Source organism: Protopterus annectens, chromosome 6.part0, assembly GCF_019279795.1.
Source record: "Protopterus annectens isolate FY-2018-M chromosome 6.part0, PAN1.0, whole genome shotgun sequence".
In the NCBI taxonomy this organism is placed as follows: domain Eukaryota; kingdom Metazoa; phylum Chordata; order Ceratodontiformes; family Protopteridae; genus Protopterus; species Protopterus annectens.
This window is the reverse complement of record NC_056737.1, coordinates 412164139-412187129: the sequence shown is the minus strand read 5'-3', so window position 1 is coordinate 412187129 and position 22991 is coordinate 412164139. Positions and strand designations below refer to the sequence as shown.

The 22991-nt window shown below is 40.0% G+C and overlaps 1 protein-coding gene across 1 annotated transcript in view; it reads right to left on the bottom strand.

Moving 5' to 3' along the window:
* RYR3 (ryanodine receptor 3) overlaps nucleotides 1-22991 on the bottom strand; it is a 3250282-nt gene that overhangs the window by 2103845 nt on the left and 1123446 nt on the right. Inside the window, exon 14 of the mRNA XM_044074157.1 lies at nucleotides 11217-11352. Within this exon, the coding sequence (XP_043930092.1) occupies nucleotides 11217-11352 (136 nt within the window). The remainder of the gene's footprint in view (nucleotides 1-11216; nucleotides 11353-22991) is intronic.

The following is a 22991-nucleotide window of genomic DNA, read 5'->3' as shown; positions in this document are numbered from 1 at the left end:
GATTCTGCAAATGACTGAGCTCTTTGTGAAGGTTCATTCCCCTAGTCTAATTTATTGTGTACTATGAGTAAGTCAGCTGGCTTTGTTGTCAAATTCTGCAAGTTTATGTACAGTGAGTTATTGTGTCAAATGCCATGGCCAGGATGAGGTAGACAATATGCACTGTTCTCCACCTCATCCAATGACATTCTCGAAGAAGTCCACCAGGTTAAGTAGGCATGACCAGTATCTGTTGATTTCTTATGTCATTGTTTATCACATCCATGCTAATAGTAATTGCTTTCTATCTGTTTCATGTAACCTTGAACTCCATCATTGTTTTTGATGAAGCAGCATGTTTAGATGGCTGTCAGCAGGATGTATTTTTTGTGAAGTAATGTTTCCACCTAGCTCTCATACACCATTTACCACCATCCTAAAAACGTCATATTCTTATTCTCATATACTGCTGTACATTGTTTTTTTAAAGTTGGTACCACTTGAACTTAATATAAATGTTTTAAGAACTAAATTAAAAATATTTGTAACAGGAAAAAAAAAGCAAAATTCAGCAAAATTCAGCAAACTACATCACACCTTTTACCTTACTATCCTTCTTGTCTTATTCACTTATTCCCATCACAATCCTTACATTTACACTAAAGTTGTCTCTCACCCTTTTCCCTTAAACACCTACCACACAGATCTGTCACTCAATAAATGCAATCTAACTTTAACATATCAAATCTCTCCTCACCCTTTCTCTTACCGTACCTATATTCAAGTCCTTGTAAATCATACCTACACTCTAGATTTATTTTAAGACCATAGTGTCTGAGCTCTAAACTAAAACCAAATCCCAGGAACCAATGCTAATATTCAACTTCAGACAACTAAAAAGCACCACCAGCAACTTCAGCACCAGGTAGAAAAAAAGCTCACAGAAATATCTTCCAGTAAAGGGCTTTATTGCGTACTTTCATTCAAATGGTAACCAAAGACTTCGTCAGAAAACCCAGTTCGAAAAAAAATGAATGAAAGATATACCTAAAAAACTGACCACCTGACTAATCGCATGGTACTTAAGTATTTACCTTAAAAATATATACACTTTATATAAACAATACGTTAAATAACTGTGTTTATAAAACTATCTCTATTAAAGAATAAATGTTAATACATATATTTCTAATATGTTTAATGTTTTCAATGTATTATTTCATTCTTTCCAGTCTCCTAATTAAAAAAAAAAATTAACAGTGTCATTTATCCCTGGAATTATATCAGCTTGCAGTTTAATTAGCCATTTTATTTCACAAGTCTCTAACTTATTCTTAAATGCCCCCCTTGTTATTATAAGGGTCATGGTCCAATAAACAAAATAAAAACTTTTTTTTGTTTGAAGAAACACAACTAATAGTGTGTCTATAATGAGTATTATTTTCATTTTTGTTTTTTTGTAGTAAATATACATTATCTAATTCTATCTGTAAGCCTTCTTGTAATCATCCCTACATAAAGCCACATACAGTGTGTAAAAGAAACAAGAAACACTAAACTCACTGAATTACAATCATAATGTGCAGACATGTAACAGTTATCTCAGAAAGTTGTAAATAGAAAAAAGTGCATTCATAAATAAAACAATAAGAACATAAAACACATTTAAGAGTACCGTTATCTTTCATAGTAAGTGGAACATTAACTTTAGTAGTATCTTTCTGTAACATAGCTTTCAAATTAAAATTTTTGTTGTAACTAAATCTTAGCCTTTTCCCTACAATAGAAACTAGATCAGGATTCCCTTTCAAGATATCCCAATTATTAGATGACACATTCTTAATTGCTGCACTGTCAACAGTTATACTCAGACTAAAATAATTTGTTAAACCATATTTTTTGACTTAACAGTGTCTAATTTCCATTTTGGGAACCCTTGATGAAAAATAGGTAAAACTTTATCATTCCTATCCTTAATCACTTATCTACTAATATTATTTAAAAACTGCAAATTGTATCCCCTTTCTAAAAACATCTTAGCAATAAACTGAACTTCACTGAAAAAGCCAGTCTCACAAATAGTCATCCTAGCTGCTTGAATGTACTGGTATCTAGATATGTTCTTCTTCATAAAACCTGGATGGTTACAATTATAATGTACATAACTATTTACAAGGATATTTTTCTCATATATTTTATTATTGAATACCCTATCAGTAATGTCCTCATCCAATGTAACATCTAAAAAATTAATATTAGTACCGACAGACCTCATAGTAAATCTTAAAAATACTATAATTCAATTCTGATACAAACTGAAAAACTTCATCTAGGCTCCGTTTCCAGATAAGAATTAAATCATCCATAAATCTCTTATAAAAAGGAAATTTTAGGATATAAAAGAAACAGTGCTCAAAATATTACTATCCCTCCAGCAAATTATCAAATTGGCAAAAGAAGGTTCTGCAGTGGCCCTTATGGTGAACCCCCTTCACTTGTTGGTAATATTTATAATTAAGAAGAAAAAAAATGTTTTCCAACAGTATCTCAAGTAATAAATAATGTTAATAAAACCATCAGACAACTTAATCAATTTAGACAAATATAACCTTGTAAAATAAACACCTTTGTTGATGGAAATGCTAGCATATAAGGACTGTATATCTAAGGTGAACATAATATTTTTATCACCTTTAAAAAACATAGTCCCTCAGTTTGTCAAAAACATTCCATGAATCTTTTAAATAACTATTCATATTTTGAACAACATGATTAAAATCGCTATCCAAAAATGAGGAAATACCTTCAGTAACTGACCCTGGGAATAAAACTATAGGCCTAAAAGGTGGGAAAGTAGCCATTTTCTGAACCTTGTGTATACCAGACATCATTGTGATATCTACTTTTTGCATCATAAGATGCAAGATAGAGTTAAGGGAGGATTACAAGCAGATGGTTTACACAACATCCTACTATTAGGACTGAGAAAAAGGAGATATTGCCAGCACAGCTAGCTGGAATTTTGTAAATAATGATATGTCATTGGTGAATATCAAAATGATTTATATGAGATGCTTATGTTACAAATGTATCAGAATTGTATGTCATGTGTATATCAAGCTGCTCTGTACAGATGTTTCTGTTGAAAAGGTATTTGCAAAAGTGCTGTGTTTAAACTGTATCCACAGTGTGCCCTACTGGAAGAGAATAGAAATCTACATGCACTACTGTAACTACTGCCTTACTCTAAAATCCACAGTTGTGTAAGTTGAACTTACCATAACAGTAGTTGTTCAAATGTTCATTGCTGCAGTGGCCTTAACTACATTGGTTATAGCATGCCATGGATATAACAGCTAGTTGGCTTTCAAAGCTTCAGGGCACCTTCCATGTGCTCAAGCTGTCAAGCAGCTTGAGCTGAGCTGACTAAAATATAAGTTTGGGTGTGAAGCCCTTCAGAGCTTTCCTGCCAGCAGATGGGGTGGGGGGTGGGGCTAAGACCTAAAAGGAAAATGCTAGGAAGAACAAAAAATAAATATCTACACCCTGGTATAAAAAAATCACAAATAAACAAGGGGGATGGAGGGATGAAGTGGCTACTGCATCAGTGATCATTTAAACATCTCCTGTTATGGTAAGTTCAATTACACAACAGTATTATGTTCATCATATTGATCACTACCACAGTAGCCTTAGACATATAGGTAGATTACCATAGTTAACTACATTTGGGACGTGGAAGGAGACGAGTCCAAGAGCCCCTTGTGGTTGGTCCTAGCAAAGGTTGATCTGGACATAGAAAAAAGAATCAAGCTTATAGTGCTTTGTAAAACATGTACAGACAACCACATAGCAGCTTCTAGAATACTTCAAGAAGCCAAGGCACTGGCAGAGTGGGCCTTGATCCTTCCTGGAATAGATTTGTTATGGTCACACCTTTCAACCTCTTTGAACAAATAATCTGGACATAGCCATAAATAAAAGTGGGACAAAGGACAAAAAATAGGGACAACTTTTAAATATTGCTCTTACAAGCTTAGAAAGTTGATAGAAGAACAGGTTTTTCATTAGTATGAATTTTCTGAAGGATATGAATTAAGAAACTCAAATGTGTGTCATTATTCTCAAAGTACAATCTTTAATGATTTACCACAAATTTTCCAGAAAACCACAATTTTATGGAAACTGGATCGAAAATATTAGACCAAAATCTGCACATTCTGTGAAAATCTGAACAGGAAACAGGTATAGTTATGGTGAGTATAAGAAAAGGTAACAGCCTTAGACAATTTTTGGAAATAGTCTGTTTTGACACAGGTTGTCTGCTCTTCTTACCTTTACAAGCAATAAATAATTGATCCAAAAATCTGAAAGATTTAGTTCTGTTAATATAGTACCTGAGTTGTTGTACACATCCAAGTCATGGAGTATCCTTGTGCCCTCATTTTTAGGTTCAGGAAAGAAAACGGGGAGATGGATAGTTTGGCTGAAAGTAAACTTGGATTCTACTTTAGGTATAAAAGAAAGATTAGTTTTCAAATAAACCTAGCCCCTATGGAAAATGTGATAGGGTTGACAAAGCATAAGAACTTGCAACTTGGATACCCTTCTTGCACATGTCAGAGAAGTCAGTAAAACTGTCTTCCATATTAGGAACCTCAACCCAACTAGATTAGCTGGTTCAGATGGAGCAAGTGTTAGCTTCTCTAACACAAAATTAAGATGAGGTCCACAGGTTTTCTTGGAGGTCTATTATGCAAACCCCCTTTCAAGGTCATTTTGACATGATACTACCTTAAAAGAGAAAGATCCATAGGCAGACATGCTGAAATGGCAGATAATTGAACCTTGATAGTGGAAGAAGGAAAACTATAGGACAATAACTCACACAAATATTGTAAAAATAAAGAACAACTAGCTCTGAACGCGTGCTGGTTATGTTGTTGGCACAAACTAGAAAACCCTTTCTATTTGTTAAAATATGATTTTCTAGTAGTGTGCTTTATTGCTTCCATTAGGACCTACTGCACATCCTCAGTAAACTGGTGCCTAAAAGGAATTAAGACCCTATCATCCAGGCAATCAGTTAAATATGACTGATGTTGGGGTATATCAAACATCCCTGTTCTTCTGTGAGTACATCCAGTCTATGAGAAAGCTTGTAGTAATTAACCATGGTCAATTCCAAAAGAAGGGAGAACCAAAGGAGCCTGGGCCAGAAGGGAGTCACCACAATGATCTTGGGGGATTACTTTTGAATCTTTAGAAGTACCCTGGACATTAGTGGAAAGGGTGGAAAAGCATGCAGGAATATTCTTATCTAAAGAAAAAAAAATGCATCTGTCTTCCATGCCTTCTTACATAACAAAATCTTGCCAGTTGATTTTTGAAATTGGAGGAAATGATGGCCACTTACGGAACCCTCTGATCAAGTTTTGATTCATGAGGGTCTTCCTTCATCCTGCTCAGCTTGTCTGCCAGAATATTTTGCTCAGAAGGAATGCAGGATGCCTATAGAATGAGATTATGTTGTGAAGATATATCTCAAGATAAAATGGCTAGTCTACAAAAGGGGTACAACCTGGATTCCCTTTTCTTGTTGATGTACCACGTGACTATGGCATTGTCTGTAACCACATACAGAGGTCCTGGAGACCAAACATAGTTCAGAGAATTGAGTGCCTTGATCAAGGCAAACATCTCCTGAATATATATGTGATTGCATCTGTCCTTGTTGTCCCATACTTCCTGAACTTTTATTCCACCTGAAACTGCTCCCCAAGCAAAACCTGATGGATCTTTGGTGACTGACTCATTGGAGCAGGGATGGAGAAGGGACGATCTTGATTCAAGGATATCTATTGTCTCCATCAAAAGATCTCTTTTCTGACAAAACCTCAGCACTGGGATTTCAAAAGATAAAGGGTGTTGATGCTAGGACCAAACAGATTTTAGATATGACTGTATCTTTTTCATGTGGAGTCTTGCCAGGGGTATCAGGAGAATCACAGATGCCATGAGACCCAAAATCTTGAGGTACTCCCTCACAGTGACCAAAGTCTGAGTGGAAAACCTCCATATAGATCTAAATAAAGATCTATTTTTTTCATGTGGCAAAAAAGTTCCTTGAATGGATGTGTCTAGCTGACATCCCTTGAGCACAATCCTGTGTGAGAGAGTCAAGAAAGACTTTTGAATGTTCTCTTGGAATCCTAGCATGTGTAAGAGATATTTCACCCGAGAGAGAGAGAGAGAGAGAGAGAGAGAGAGCTGGGGGTGGGGGTGGGGGTGGGGGGGATTCCTGACACTTTGAAAAAGACTCTGTAAAAATAAGCAAGTCATCTCAATATGGAACAATGCTGATACCCTAGAGCCTGTAATGAGCTATATCTGTAGTTAGACACTTTGTGAACACTTTTGGTGTGTTGGATAGTCCAAAGAGTAAGGCAAAGAATTGAAAATATGATTCAGACACACAAAACCTTAAGGAACGTCTGAAATCTGAATGAACAGGAATGTAATGAAATGCATCTTTTAAGTGTAGTGTTACCAAGAAACCTGAAGGAGGAAGAAGAGGTAAAAGGTTGTGAAGTGACATCATTTTTAATTTTGGCACTATCACAAACAGGATTAGAAAAGAAAGATCCAGAACTGGTCTACAAGCATGTTCTTTCTTTGGCACAAGAGACATCCTTGAACAAAACTCTTCCCCATTGGTCTACAAGCATGTTCTTTCTTTGCACAAGGGACATCCTTGAACAAAACCCTTCCCCACCTGGGAAGGAGGAATTGGTTCTATCACTTCTTGTGACAGCATGTGATGAAGAACAGGTGAAAACAAAACAGTATGATCTGATGGACAAGGAATGGCCCCCTAAAAAGAAGGAATTTCCTCCCACAGCCATCTGTAACATTGATGAATGATTTTCAAAAGCCACTTATCTGAAACAATTTATTGCTAAAGACAAAAACGGAGATTCCGACTTTCTGGAAGAAAAAAATGGGCCAGGGTGGGAGGGGGTCATAAGGTATTTTGAAAAGTCATTCGGACTTGTTGGACTATCCTTGGTTTTGGGAGGTTTAAGACCTCTTTTTGGAACCCTCTTGCCATTTTTTTCTCAAATGTCTGTTTACCTGAATTTTGTTGTGAATGTTTAATCTGTTTTTTGTCAAAACTGGATAAGGAGATAGGAAATTCACTGGACAGTTCGGAAAAGGAGGGCTGAAAATGCCCCTTTCACAGAAGCATAGCTGGTTCAACCAGTGCCCTTGGCTGGTACTATGAACTAGATCCCAATCCCTCTGCTCTTCAAGTAAAGAGCAAAAAAAAGCACTTCACTGTAATAAGCTGATCGATAAATTGAAGAGCAATAAATGGCTACAGCAGAGTCACCCACCTGTGGCTAAGGCAAATGGCCAGCTGTAGTGGCAAAAGCTGTTTGTTTAACTTTTTCTTTTTGTGGCTAGACGAAGGAATGACCGTGGGACTGGTAGTTTGTTCCATGGTCAAGCAGAAAATGGTGCCTCTTTCCAATGGAAGAGAAGCAGCAATTACCAGTAAACACTACCAGTCCACAAAAGCTTACCTTTTTGACAGAAAAAAATACAGTAAAAAACAATTTAAAACAACATGCCAGCCCCACAAAAGAAAATTAAGCACAATTTCTTAACAGAAAAAAAATGTTTTCAGTTACTTTACAGTACTTATAAAATGACAGAAAAAAAGATTGCTCTGTTTAAAAGTATATTACAGTCTCGAGACAATCCATTAAAACAGTACACTCCTAACTTTAAAATAACTTTTCTGAAGAGTAAAGTAAAAAAGCTTCAACAAAATTAAAAAAAAAAAATGGAAGTATTTTTCCCCAAAGGGAACTTATCTGTCCCACAAAGGAAAGCAGAAGCCAACCACTGATCCTCAAAAGCCTCAGAGGAGTGTACTCTTCAGCAGCAGTAAAGCTCTGAAGAGCTTTGTGCCCAAGCTTGTCTTTTAGTCAGCTCAGCATGAGCTGCTTGACAGCTTGAGTACATGGAAAGTGCTTTGAAGCTTTGTAAGCTGGCCATGGAAGGTGCCTTGAAGCTTTGTAAGCTGGCCAGTTGTTATATCCTTGGCTGGATATAACCCATACAGCTATGACTACTGCAGCAATGATCAGTACGATAAACATCAACTAAACTGGCTTGGACTGACACATAGACTAGTTCAATCACAATTCTGATAACACAGAAGCTACTTCATAACAGTGAAAAATGTCATTTATTAAGCCATATCATTAAGCCATACTATCAAAACAAAAACATGCTTGACCAAAAAATCCTTCCTCCAAATAGCTAAGTCAACAAATACTGCAAGAGATTAGCTATAATCAAACTGCACATGGAATGAAGGTAATTCCCTCCTTCCTCACTTGAATCAACTCAACAACATAAAGACATTTAAGTATCAACTAAGAGAATATCTCAGGGATACTTGGATATGCATCTGTGTATCCCCAGGTTAGTCTCAAAAGTAGACATTGACTATACCCTTTGGATCCCCAGGTTAGGGTAGATTAACAAAAGTATAAAGAATCCAAAACCACAACACAGGCTAACTCCTCACAGCAGCATCTTAATATCCTCTCCTCACATCTCAATATTCCATTTCCTATCTTTCACACTTCCCTTACTGACAAACTCTTCTTATATCCATCTGTTAGTTATCTCTTCTCTGCAAAACTTCTCATGCCTTTTCAAATAATACTTCCCTTTTAAGATTAACTGTTACTCACTATTCATCTTAAAAACTATTTCCTCTGCTGTATCCTGCATAAGGCAAAGGAATAGATGGATACATGCTGATCCATTGACAGTACCTTCATTGAATGCTGTATGATTGAAGTGAAAAGAGCAAAATGAGTTTTGCCAAACTTCAGAGTTAATTTTTTTGTAGGGTGGATAAAACATCCTGTACCTCCTCATGTGGAAAGACACTCCCTTATCCCCCAAATGTAAATATACCTACTCCAAGGCTGCACAACAATGTAGAAAAAAGAAAACTCCACAAGTGGAGTCCTGTGGAGAAAAAAGAAAACTCCACTGTCATTGAAACTTGTTTTGCTCTTTTCCCATTGATCGTAAAGCACTTGAGAAAAGTGCTGTTGATGCATCAACGGGAAGCCAAAAAATATTTGTATTAACCAAACAGTCATGGCTTTTCTTGTTCTAACTTCATTACTGGAATATTTTCTCTTCCAACATATTGAGTTTGTTTTACCTCTCCCAGGGCATGTATAACTTGCAGGACTTGATTGTGCTCATGTTCTGTGTGCACAATTTGTATAAGAGTATTATACATATATATATATATATATATATATATATATATATACACACGTGCATATATATATATATATATATACACGTGCATATATATATATATATATATATATATATATATATATATATATATATATATACACGTGCATATATATATATATATATATATATATATATATATATATTTATATATGGATTCACTTTATAACCTCGAAATGCTGAAATATCGAATTCCAGTATCTAGAGACTATAAAACCGAATCCACAAAACACCAACAAACAAAAACCGTGAAACCACATAACCGAAAACACCACACACACTACACTAAACATACAGCACAACACCCACATCACAACATAAACAAAAAAAAACACACATACACAACTCACACACCCCCCCTACTTATATATACTAACTCTGAGATTGCACAAACACAACACAAAAGCTCACTCACACACGCACATTCTCCAATCCCTCACACACACTCTAACTCCCACTCAAAACCCTTACAAAACATTCACTTACCTGATATAACACCTACATCCACACATGGCACCGCGCACAACCAAAACACAAACCCGGACATTACGTAGAGCAACTTCATAACCGCAAATTCGACATATATTTGACATATGTGAAATTCGCGGTTATGAACGTTCGCTATTTCAAACATTCGACTTTATAGCTTCGAGATATTGAAATTCGACATTTCAGTATTTCGATGTTATAAAGTGAACCCATATATATATATACATGCATACATATATATATTTAAATATACATACATGTGGGTTCGTTTGCCTTATTGTGGTGTTGGCTGCTCCCAGGTGGTTCTCCGTGCCTGCTTGCTGTGCTTTTTTCGTGGATTTGAATATATATATATATATATATATATATATATATATATATATATATACACACACACACACACAAACACACACATACAAATATATATAATGGAGTCACCACAGTGATCTTGGGAGATTCTTTTACATGGATGTAAGAGGAAAGGGTAGAAAAGCATACAGGAGCATTCCTTTTCAAGGAAAAGAGAAAGGCATCTGTTTTCCAGGCCTTTTTGTTTGGCGTCCTGGAGCAGAATCTTGCCAGCTGACTGTTCAGAGACAAGGCAAGCATGTCTACTTGAGGAACTCCCCTCAGATGAATAAAATCTCAGAAGACCCTCTGATCAAGTTTCGATTCATGAAGGTCTGCCCTTGTCCTTTACAGCTTGTCTGCCACACAGTTTTGCCATGAAGAAAAGTAGGATGCATGTGGAGTGAGATTCTGCTGCGGGGGGTGGGGGTGGGGGTGGGGGTGGGGGGTGCACAATCTGGTTCCTCCTTGCTTTTTGATGTATTAAAAGACTTTGGTATTGTTTCTAACAAAGCCTCATAAAAGTGAATGTTGACCTGGCTACTCACTTACAACATGTTGTTCTGACTACTTTCCATATCCTAAAACTGCATGTGCACTTTTTACAAATCCCAGTAACTGAGCATGGTACTCATTGTCATCTGTGTAAAATTTTAAACAAAGAATACAACCGACCTATTGACAACAGAGACAATTACACAATTAAGTAACAGAAGACAGAAACAGGTAAAAAACAAATAAGAAAGGCAAGTAAATAAGATGGGTATCTTTGCTAGCAAATTGTAAATTGGGCAGTGTGTTAAGCATCATCTACGTGGGCAAGCCTACCACTTTTTGAAGAACAAGCCACACATTTCACTATTCCTCTTAACCGGAGACATCTCATTTCATTATCTTCATTCATTTTCTGTACTGTTCAGAACTTCATGACATTCACAAAGATATTTTTCCCTTAACTGCTCCTGCAGTGTCCCTTAAACATATGTAAAATCTCAGCATCAGTAATTATAGAGGAAAACAATACTTTCGGTCTCAGTATTTACCTAGCAGTTCATAAAGGAGGTTCAAGATTTCTTTCCATGCTGATCCAGCTTCTTCCCCAGCAAATTCCGAAAAATGAGCAGCGCTATTGTAGATGTTTAGACGGTCAATGCAGTTCAACACTAATATTAGCATGCCCTAGAAATAAAACCAGTTTGTTACTCTATAAAGAACATGTTACATGTTCCAGAAAAACACAACACAGTAAGTGAAGTCACTCAAATGAAAAGTAGTTACTGCAGTACTAATTAGTAGCTGTGCCATGTCTGAAGAAGTAATACACAACTTTAAAATGTTTATTACAAAAATTCAGCTACAGTAAAATAAAACTGTCAGTTTATAAGGAGGTTACATATCTAACTGGTATTAAACTGTCACAGTGAAAACATGCAACAGCCTTCTGTAAAACTGCAGAACACTAGATGAGTGAAGTGGCAGTTGAATAAATGACAATTCTTAGTTTATTTAAAAGCTACATAATGTAGTAGTAACAGATGGGTTCAACAGCTATATACTACAAGTCTTCATAAAGATTTGCTCAGATATGATGGCTTACTAAGAACTTAGCTGTGTTTACAAGAGAGGAACAACATGGTTTATGTATGACTTAGGACTGTTACATTAAATCTGACATGTCAGGCCTTCCATAGCCAATGTACTTATGATGCTACAAAATGAAAAACAGCTTCAAAATATATTCACTCTGGATCTTCTTATTCTTCTTCAGGGAATTTAATTTCGTGTTTGATGTACATCAGCTACATGCAAAATCTATCTTTGAGAAATGCAGTTTTGAGTTGTTTTTATTTTTACATACTGTAAACCTTTAGTTATCTTAAATCTCCCCCTTTCCAAAAAAATGCTAAAATTGGTGTGATTCTACATATTGTTCTATGTCTGGAAGGGAATGACACAGTAAAGAAGGACTGCAATAAAACTTCCCTCATTAATTGATTCATGGCTTTAAAAAAATATACAACTTGTCAACACCAGACTTGGAAAAACAAACCTGCCGAGTACCATAGATGTCACCCTCAAAAAAAAAAAAAAACAGTTAAAACTATTTTTGTAGGGGAATGCTGCACTTGAACCATCATACCTGCATATATACTAACTCCAAGATCACCGACCCTTTGAGGGGGTAAAGGATAAACTTCTTTATTCCCATACTTCATATACATCACATTTAGCATTAAATGTTTGTTTGATGACTCAATAATTGACTGCTACACATCAATGAACTAGGAGTTGATGAGAAATTCAGTGATGTAAAACAATACTCCTCTTTTCAATGTATCAGATAACTTTTAGTTATGTACTCACCATAACTTCAGATGTTTGGGATCCATCTCGCCTACATTCTGACTGATGGGTTCGGAGCCGATCCCTCGGCTCCGACTCGGCACGCTTATGCCAAAGAGCGAAGTCTCTTATTGGCTGAGCTTACTATATCCCAGGATGCACCACTACCAGTCCCCCAGATCTAGTTTGTCCGCATACATGCACACACGCATACCCTGCTTATATAACATCGTCAGATGAAACAAGATAAAACAGTTGAACTCAAAACCGTTCAATCTCTTCTGATCTGCAAGGCAGGGGGAAGGAGGGTGGGTATTAGGAATGTAGGCGAGATGGATCCCAAACATCTGAAGTTATGGTGAGTACATAACTAAAAGATGTTATGTGATCCTATCTCGCCTACATTCTGACTGATGGGACAGCGTCCCTAGCACCTGAATCCTGGGTGGCTCACTGGAAAACACTCCTGAGTACCGTGGAACCAAATGATGCTCGTCCTTTAGATGCCACATCCAATTTGTAGTGGGAAATGAAAGTGTGCGGGTTGGACCAAGTAGCCGCAGCACAAATTTCCGATATAGCGAGCTTGGAATGAAAGGCTATAGAAGTAGCCATAGCTCTGGTAGAATGAGCTTTGATAGATGTTGTAAGTTGCTTATTCGAAGAAGAAGAATAGGCCTGAGTTATGCAATCTCTGATCCATTTTGAGATAGTAGCTTTTGTGATGGTTTGGCCCAATTTATTATCTGAGAAGGACACAAACAACTGGTCTGACTTACGAAGTTGCTGAGTCCTGTCTAAATAGAAGCGTAATTGCCTGTGAACATCCAATTTATGGAGAGTGTATTCTGCTTCATTGGAGAATTTTGGAAAGAAAACTGGTAGCTCTAGAGATTGTTGAACACAGAAACTAGAACAGACCTTTGGGACAAAGGATGGATTAGGCCTAAGTGATACTCTATCCTTGTGGAAAATCAAGTACGGTGGCTTAATAGACAGGGCTTGAAGCTCTGAAACTCTTCTTGCAGAAGTAATAGCCACTAAGAATGCCGTTTTCCAAGACAGATATTTTAACTCGCATGTAGCAGCCGGTTCGAAGCCGGGAGATGTTAATGCGCGAAGCACCAAATCAAGATCCCACGGAGGTGCAGGATGAAAAACTGGTGGTCTTAATAGACTCGCACCTTTAATGAACGTTTTGCATAGTCTGCTGCTCATCAAAGGAGGATCCGTGGATTCGTGGAATTTAGAGATAGCCGCTAGTTGGACTTTAATAGTTGAGACAGAAGATCCCTGATTAAACAGGGATGTTAAGAATTTCAAAACCTCTGGGACAGGAGCAGTGATAGGGTCTAAGCCCTTGAGTTGAGCCCAGATAGCAAACCTCTTCCACTTACTGAGGTACAATTTGTTAGTGGTGGGTTTGTGGGCGAAGATAAAATGTGAACAACTTTCGGGTCTAGTGTGTGCCTTCTAACTAAGGTCGGAAGTGGAGGAGCCAAGCTGTCAATTTCAAAGATTGAAGGGACTGATGCCAATGTCCCGACTGATGGATTAGCAAGTCCGGAATCAGGTCTAAGGTCCACGGATCGTCCACTGCATGCTTCTTCAGGTAAGGAAACCATATCTGACGAGGCCAGTATGGGGCAATCAGAATCATTGAAGACCCCAGTTGAGAAGCTTTTTGAATAACTTTGGGAAGAAGTGGAATTGGAGGAAAGGCATAAAGTAGCCCTGTTGGCCAAGGTTGTGCTAGAGCATCCATGGCTGGTACTTCCTGATGTGGGATCAAGGAGAAGAACCTTTGGCACTTGGTGTTTTGTGGAGTTGCAAATAGGTCGCAGCACGTCCCCATCTCTTGAAAACCTGGGCTGCTACTGTGCGGTTTAGAGACCACTCGTGAGGAGAGAGAATTGTCCTGCTTAATTTGTCCGCCAATACATTTGACTTTCCGGGATGTGGGTCGCTACCAAGAAGCGGTTGGTAGCTACAGCCCATTCCCACACTCTCATGGCCTCTCTGCAAAGGGGGTACGATCTGGTCCCTCCTTGTTTGTTCAGATACCAGACCACCGACATGTTGTCTGTGTGGATGGCGATGATGCCCTGAGGAAGAAACTTGTGTAAGGCCTGTAGGGATAGAAGTACAGCCCTCATCTCCAACACGTTGATGTGGAGAAGAGCTTCGTCTGGAAGCCAGGAGCCCTGAACTAGCCTGCCCAGACAATGCCCCCACCCTATCTGGGAGGCATCTGTCGTCAGGGTAACCACTGGAGGGAGAACAAAGGGTTTTCCTTGATCCAAGTTGGATGTCTGAAGCCACCAGCGAAGGTCCCTTTGCATATTTCCGTAATCATGATGTGATGATTGAGGGAAGATCCTGAAAGGACCATTGAGTTGACAAGAGCCACTGAAGAATCCTCATGTGTAATCTTGCTAGAGGAACTAAAAGAACCGTGGCAGACATTGAGCCTAAAACCTGTAGAACCATCCTGGCTGGGGCTTTGGATCTCGAGATCAGAGCTTGAACTTGGCCCTGTAAAGTTCGGATCCTTTCGGCAGAAAGAAAGAGCGCATCAATCTTGAGTCTATCTCTGCTCCTATAAACTTTATGCGTTGAGAGGGCAGCAAGACAGACTTTGACCAATTGAATGTAATCCCCAGGGAAACACCCAGGAGATGGTGGCTTTGAGGTTGTCCATTAGTAGATGCCTGGTGGTGGCAGTCAGGAGCCAGTCGTCGAGATAGGGAAACACTTGGAATCCAAGACTTCTCAGGTGAGCCGTCACTACTGCCAAACACTTGGTGAACACCCTGGGGGCTGTGGTGAGACCAAAGGGCAGAGCGCAAAATTGGTAATGACTGACTCCCAGGCTGAAGCGCAGATACCTTCTGGACGCCTGATGTATCGGTATGTGATAATAGGCGTCCTTGAGGTCTATGGAGCACATCCAAACATCCTTCTCCAATAATGGGAGAATGGATTGTAACGTGACCATTGAATTTGGATTTCGTGACAGATTGGTTCAGTCTGCTGAGATCCAATATTGGCCTCAGGTCCCCTGTCTTTTTGGCACAAAAAGAACCTGGAGTAATTTCCTGATCCGATCTGGTCTGTGGGGACCGGTTGGATGACTCCTTTTTCTAGCAGCTTTAAAGCTTCTGCGGCTGCTATTTCCCTTTGACTGGGTGGTGGGTCCGGGATTCTCTTGGACGGTGGGGGTGAGTATGTGAATGGGATGGTGTAACCTCCGGCAATGATCCGAAGCACCCATCTGTCCTGAGTGATTGACTCCCAGGCTTTTAGGTGCTTGGCAAAACGACACCCGACTGGCTCCGGAGCAGCACAGCCGGGCAATCCCTCATGGCGTGTGGGAGGCTGAAGAGCCACGAAAGGACTCGCGGTCTCCAGAATTGCGGGGCCCTCTGCCGCCTCTGGGACGGCGTATCGGTGAAAAATTGTCCCGTCCTCTGCCACTGGACGGGGAATCTTCCTGCTGTTGGGAGAAAAACTTGCGAGATTTGGAACCACATTTTCCCCTCCTTTAGCCTTGGGGTAAGGCCGAAGGAGTGGAATAACGGGCACCTACGGCAGATAAAGTTTTTCCCTCTTGCTCACAGCGGTAAGGGTGTCTTTCACCTTGGGTCCAAACAATGAGGACCCATCAAAGGGAGCGTCGGCGAAGGAAGACTTGAAGGCCTCCGAACTGACACAAGCGGAGCCAGGCTTGTCTCACGTAGAGCCACGCCTGTGCCTGCCGCTCTACCCGCCTTCGGCCGCATAGGCAATGAGCCTCATGCGCGAGTTCGAAATTGGGCTAAGGATACCCAACTGAGAGCTAACCGACTGGGCTAGCTGGTCAGGTAGGTTACCCGAGAGGAATCTGACAACTCCTTGACCAGATCCCTCTGAAGCCTGGTAAAATGTGCCAAATAATTCAGAGACCTTAAGGTAAAGGCCGCTGAAGTCAGGGTGTGCTTCCGTACCTGTCCATACTCCTAGACTCCTTATTAGGAGGATGGACGGACGTTGAAGCCTCTGCCACGTCCTGTTGTGTAGCAGATGCCACCACCATGGCATCTACAGCCACGCCTTTAGTAAGGAACTCCTTCTCGGGGAGCAGACAAAAATTTATTTGGACGAGAAGGGACTGGTTCCACGGTATCTGGATGTTCCCACGCCTTCGACAAACTAAATCCAGAAGCTCGTCGAAGGCGGAGACACCCAGGAGGCGGAGGGCTGAGCTCCAAAGGCCTTGAGGAGCACTGACTCGTCCGCAGAGGGGTTTGGATATCCAGCCGCCTCGTTGTTTGAGGATCTCTAAGATGTCTGCAAATGAGACATCATCCGAGGGCGACTGGGACCCCTCTGCATCATCCATATCAGTGTCCGATGTAATAGACTTGGGGAGTCCACGTGCTTCCTCTTGCACGATCTCTTCCTTGGGGTTCCTCTGAAGACAACTCCGAAGAACCCTCAGGAGGAGGAACCCCACTGGGGGTAACCTCAGGCCTCGGGGCTCCGCTGGCTACGGACAGGGGAACTGCCAAAGACCCAGTCTCCACGCCCAGGAAGGTGCGGTAAAGCCGGAGAGATGGCGAAGAGGACTTGGCCAAGGCACTCCTCATGGCCCTGAAAGCCGGACCCCAGAATCCTGGGAGTGTCCGGTCTCGAGCCGTGATAGCCGACGGAAGTCCCGCAGTCAAGCACCGAGGGGAGGCTCGGAACCGAAAGCATAGGTCCCGAAACATCACCCCGGGTCCAGCCGAAGAAGTCCAGCGTACCAAACTCGGACCCGAGGCCGGGTTGGAGTAAGGGTCGGAGCCGACCCTGAGATCTCCACCGGCTCCAACAGCACCTGCTCCGGCGGAGCGAAGCAGTCGGAGGAGGAATGGCAATGGGGTGGGCCAAGGTCATCGGCTCCGAAGCCAACTGGGTCGGAACGAAACAAATTTTTGGAAGACTGGGGACTGGAACAGTCTTTGGAGCACCCTGTCTATATCAGAATCTGACATTCTCGAAGACCGAGAGGAAACAGAGCGGGTTCGAGAAGGCCTCTCCATCGGCCCCAAAGGGCTAGGGGACCCGGCTCGAGGCGACTCGATGAGTATCGGCGCCGAGGAATACTCACACCAGATTCCATCGGTGCGAGGTAGACTTCGCCGAGGAGGAAGTGTCTGGCGGGCGACCCTTGTCGGCTCCGAGAGCAGCGGAGCCGGCGAAGGTGACCCGCCTCGATGCCCCAGCCATCGGCTCGAAGCCAGAGGAGTCGATACTGGTGGCATCGAGGCAGACCGTTCGACCTCGGCTCCAAGTCTTTGGAGCCGAAGGAGAGGCCTGCCTAAGTCTCTTGGCAGTCGGATCCGACGGACTGGTCGGAACCGAAGCCCTTTCTTTTGGCGGAGCAGGAGAGGATGCCAAGGCTTCTTCAAAGGAAGGTTTAATTAACCCCTTAAGAATCAATTTATTTTTCCTCTCCTGGAGGACCCTTGAGGAAAAAGTGTGACATACGCTGCATGACTCCTGCAAGTGCTTTGCCCCTAGACAATATACACAGAGCGAATGATCGTCTGTGATAGACATTTTGAAACCACATTTGAACATTTTTTAAAGCCCGAAGGCCTAGGGGTTTGAGACATGATGTTAAACAATTCTAGTAACTTTGACAGGAAAGTAAACAACTATAGATTTACTGATGATAAACCTAAGCTTACAGTTATAGCTTAATGCAAACACTTCCTGTAAATGACAGGGAACTCTAAACAACTATAGATTTACTTGAGACCCTGTAAAGTTTTAAAAGGTTGACAGTCCGGGAAGGCCCTGGATGGAGGGCGAAAACAAACTCAACCCAATCACACACAACAGTTTTCACAATCCAAACGTACACAAAAGAGCGATAGCCGTTAAAACAGCTTTTGTGACCAAAAAACAGCAAAAAACTTACAGAAAAGTTAGTTAATAAAAACTACTCAGCCCAGCCAGCTCGAGACCACGTCTTCGCAGGGAAGCGGCAAACGAGATCTGGGGGATTGGTAGTGGTGCATCCTGGGATATAGTAAGCTCAGCCAATAAGAGACTTCGCTCTTTGGCATAAGCGTGCCGAGTCGGAGCCGAGGGATCGGCTCCGAACCCATCAGTCAGAATGTAGGCGAGATAGGATCACATAACATCCATTTTTAATCTAAGGAAAATGGAGCTATTGATGTTACCACATTGTTTTTGGCATTGGATACAACAGCATATTGGTTGATGATGGAATATTTAAGTCACTGAAGTGGGACTGCTTGTGCAGAACTGTCAGTAGTTTGATCATCCCTAAATGCAGAATATCTTTTAATCTTATAATACTGCAGGACATCATCCTTTACACCACATCTTTTTATATGTGTTCATATGGATGAAACTGTCTGATGTTACAATGTGGCTTTTCACTTCTTTAGGAGCTCCTTTCCCATGCCATTTACCCTTTCATGCTAGTACAATGGCTATGTTAAATATATATTAGTCACAAGTGAAGGACAGCTGAATCACAAATGAATGAACATTGACGAGTGACATGTCTTGATATTGGACAAGGTCATCTGGTGTTGTTGTGGCTACAGTATCTCACTTCCAGATGAAGTGCAGTTCAGGTCTTGCATAGGAGTTAATTTCTAAGAGTCAAATATGATTTTCACAATGCGTCGATGCATGATAATAGTTACTAAAGGAAATAAGATGCTTTTCTCATCCAAGAAATCTTTAACTGTATTCCCAGCATATTTAACTGATCAAGGTTTCATCAGCAAGTACAGAAACTCGCTAGCTGAGTTAAATGATTAACATGAGGTCTGCAGTCTGGTGGGGTCTGTGAAACTGAAATTGAAAGTCATGCTATGATTCTCCAGCCATGTTCAATGTGTGTTCTGGGTGAGATTATTTTATGGCACACCTCCAAATGCAATCATAAAACACTTCACGAAATCTTGATCTTGAAATCTGCAATAATTTGCAGCGCTAGGAACTCTATCATTGCCTTGGCTTCATCTATGACTTTTTGGAAATGGTTGAATTCCAAAAGTATTCTAGAAGCAGCAACTTGTTCCTCTATACTTATGTTCATAAGATACTAAATTTTTATTTGTCCTCTTCATCCAGATCAGACTTTGCTATGACCATTCTTTCAGGGACTCCTGAACCGTTCTCTTTCCACCTCCCAAATGTGATAAGCTAAGGTAATCTGGTCATACAGTTAAGGTTTCTGCAGCAGTGATAAATGTGATGACCTTAGTACAGTTGTGTAAGTAAACTTATCATAACAGTAGATGTTTCAATGATCACTGCTGCAGTAGCCTTAGCCGTTTGGGTTATATCTTGTCAAGAATATAACAGCCAGACTGCTTCCAAAGCTTCAGAACATCTTCAATACACCAAAACCATTAGTCAGTTCAAATTAAGCTGAGTAAAATGATAGGGTTGGGCACAAGGCCCTTTAGAGCTTTCATGATAATACGGAGAGGGTTGCCGAGCCCTAAAAGTCTATGTTAGGGACAAAATAAGTAAATAAAGGTTCACACCAAAACTCAAGGGAGATGGAGGGAGGGAGTGGCTACTGTAGCACTGATCATTCAAACATATTCTGCTATGGTTAGTGGGCGTTGACCCTCATAGAATAGTTTTGCTGTGGTGAGTTTAACCAAGGGTAATAGCCTTAGACAACTATTTGGAAATTGTCTGTTTTGACACAGGTGGTTCCTTCTTTGAACCTTCAAAAGAAATGAACAATTGATCTGAAGATCTGGAAGCTTTTGTTCTGTGAAGATAGTACCTGAGTTGTCTATGGACATCCATTGTATGGAGTATCATTTCTCCTTCATTCATAGGTTTAGAAAAGAAAACAGGGCAGTGGATAATCTGTCTTAAAATAAACCCTGATACCAGTTTAGGCTTAAAAGTAGGATTAGTTTTCAAAGAAACCCTGTCTCTGTTGAAAATGAGAAAGGGTCAACTCACCGTAAGTGCTAGCAACTTAGATACCGTTATTGCAGAGAAAAGAGCAGTCAGTAAAACTGATTGTTCTATCTCTGCAATCATTAAAACTGTTTCCATGTTAAGAGCCTCAAGACAGCCTGGTTACCTGGTTCAAATGGAGTAATTGTTAGCTTCCCTAATGCACAATTAAGACCCCAAGTAGGGTTCAAGGGTTTTGTGGAGGCCTGTTACATAAAAACCCCTTTCAAAAACATTTTGACATGAGAATGCATTGAAAGTGGAGGATCCATAGGGACGCATGATGAAATGGCTGATAAATGATCCTCACACAAATATTGTAAAACCAGAGAACACATAGCCTTGAATAGGTACTGGTTATGTTACTGGGTCCAACTAGAAAACCTTTTCCATTTGTGAATATATGATTTTCCAGTAGCAGGCTTTCTTGATTCCATTGCCTGGTGCATGCCCTCAGTAAACAGGTGCATAAAGGAAATTAAGACCCTATCATCCAGACAGTCAGATGAAATTGATTGGGGTTGAGGTGTATCAAACTTCTCTGATCTTGTGTGAATAGATTCATTCCATGAGGATGCTTGTGGTAATAGCACCTAGTCATTTCCAAAAGATGGGAGAATCACTGATGCCTTGTCCAGAGGGAGTCACTACAATTATTTTGGGGGATTCCTTCTGAATCTTCAGAAGTAGTATGGATATCAATGGAAAGGGTAGAAAAGCATACAGCAACATTCCTGTCCAAAGAAAAGAAAAGGTGTCTGTCTCCCAGACATTCATGCTTGGAGTCCTGAAGCAGAATTTTACCAACTGACTGTTTGGAGAGGAGGCAAACATATCTACTTGAGGAACTCCCCACAGATGGATAAAATCTTGAAAGACTTCCTGATTTAGTTTCCTTTTGTGAGGGTCTGTCATTGTCCTTTTCAGCTTATCTGCCACATTGTGCTCTATGGAAAGTAGGATGCCTGTAAAGTAAGATTGTGCTGTGAAGCTATATCCCATGCTAACATGGCAAGTCTGCAAAGGTGGTTGGGAGGGTGGCCTAATGGTTAAGGTGTTTGTCTTACAAACACAAGGTGCAGGGTTTGAGTCTCATAAGGGATAATTGGATAGGCTTAAAATGGCTCACAAGGGCAGTTAGCCTAGTACTAATCTATGAATCTATAAAAAAAAACCTGGTACCTCCTTGCTTTTTTTATCACAAGACTATGGTATTGTCTATAGCAACTTGATGACATCACAGGGGCCAAAAAGGATTCAGTGAAAGAAGTGTCTAGAAGACAGAGCAGAGAAAAACTGAGATTTTCTGCTGTATAAGAGAAACTGGAAGGAACAGACTATATTAATTTTTTGAAAGAAAATGGACTGGTATTCCACACCAGGATTTGATAATTGAAAGAGAATATTGAGTGTATGCTTCAAATCTGGCCATGAAAAAGCAGACAAGAATTATATTAGTAAAGATACAATTGTACCAGCAGAAAGAGTTGATCCCGATAAAACTGTGGCACAAAAGAAAAGTATTCAAAACTGAGACAGCATAGTGTTTGTGTTAAATGATTATTCACTGTACACCAGGAAGAAGAGAAGCAAATTTATCCCAGCAATCAGGGAATGTTGGGAGGCAGGTGTCTGATTCAAGCTGCTGTATCCAGCTGTTTTAGAATTTTTTTCAAGTGGATCAAATACATTTTTAGATGCAGAACAAGCTAAGAAGAGAATAAAAAAAGTTTTTCCAACAAAAAGTGAGTGAGCAAACAGAAGGGACTCTCTTCTTGCTTTTCTGACAATAAAGCTCATAGAGAGACTTTGCCAGTGAAACCTTTTCAAATGTTCAAAAGGAAAATGCTTTAGAGAAAGAAAAGAAGCACAGAAGCTGACTAGAAGAATCAGGAGTACCTTTGACTTGAACCAGAGTCTGGTGTTGGAGATGGAAATGCAATAGGAAGAAGGCCAGCAACACTGAAATTAGTGAATAAATGGGACACTATAATCATAAATCACATTTGTGATAAATGACTTGCAAGAAAAAGTGGCTCAAAAATATTGGGCTTTTGTTGACTTTGTTAAACTTGTGGGTGGACTGTAAAGCATATACCCCACTTTATGTCATTAATGTTTAGAAGGACACTGATAGGAAAAAATAACTGTAAGTAAAACAATTTTCTTCTTATTAGTATTTGTATAAAAAAATTAATGATATAAACTGTATGTTCTAAATATATATATACACACACACACACACACATATATATATATATATATATATATATATATATATATATACATACATATATGTATATATATGGGTGTATATATATATATATATATATATATATATATATATATATATATACACACACACACACACACACACACACATATATATATGTGTGTGTTTTATATATAATAATGCAATTTTGTGTAGTGTGTTGTCATGAGCATTTTAAATGCTGGGGGTCTTTTCAGTGACTACTGCCTGT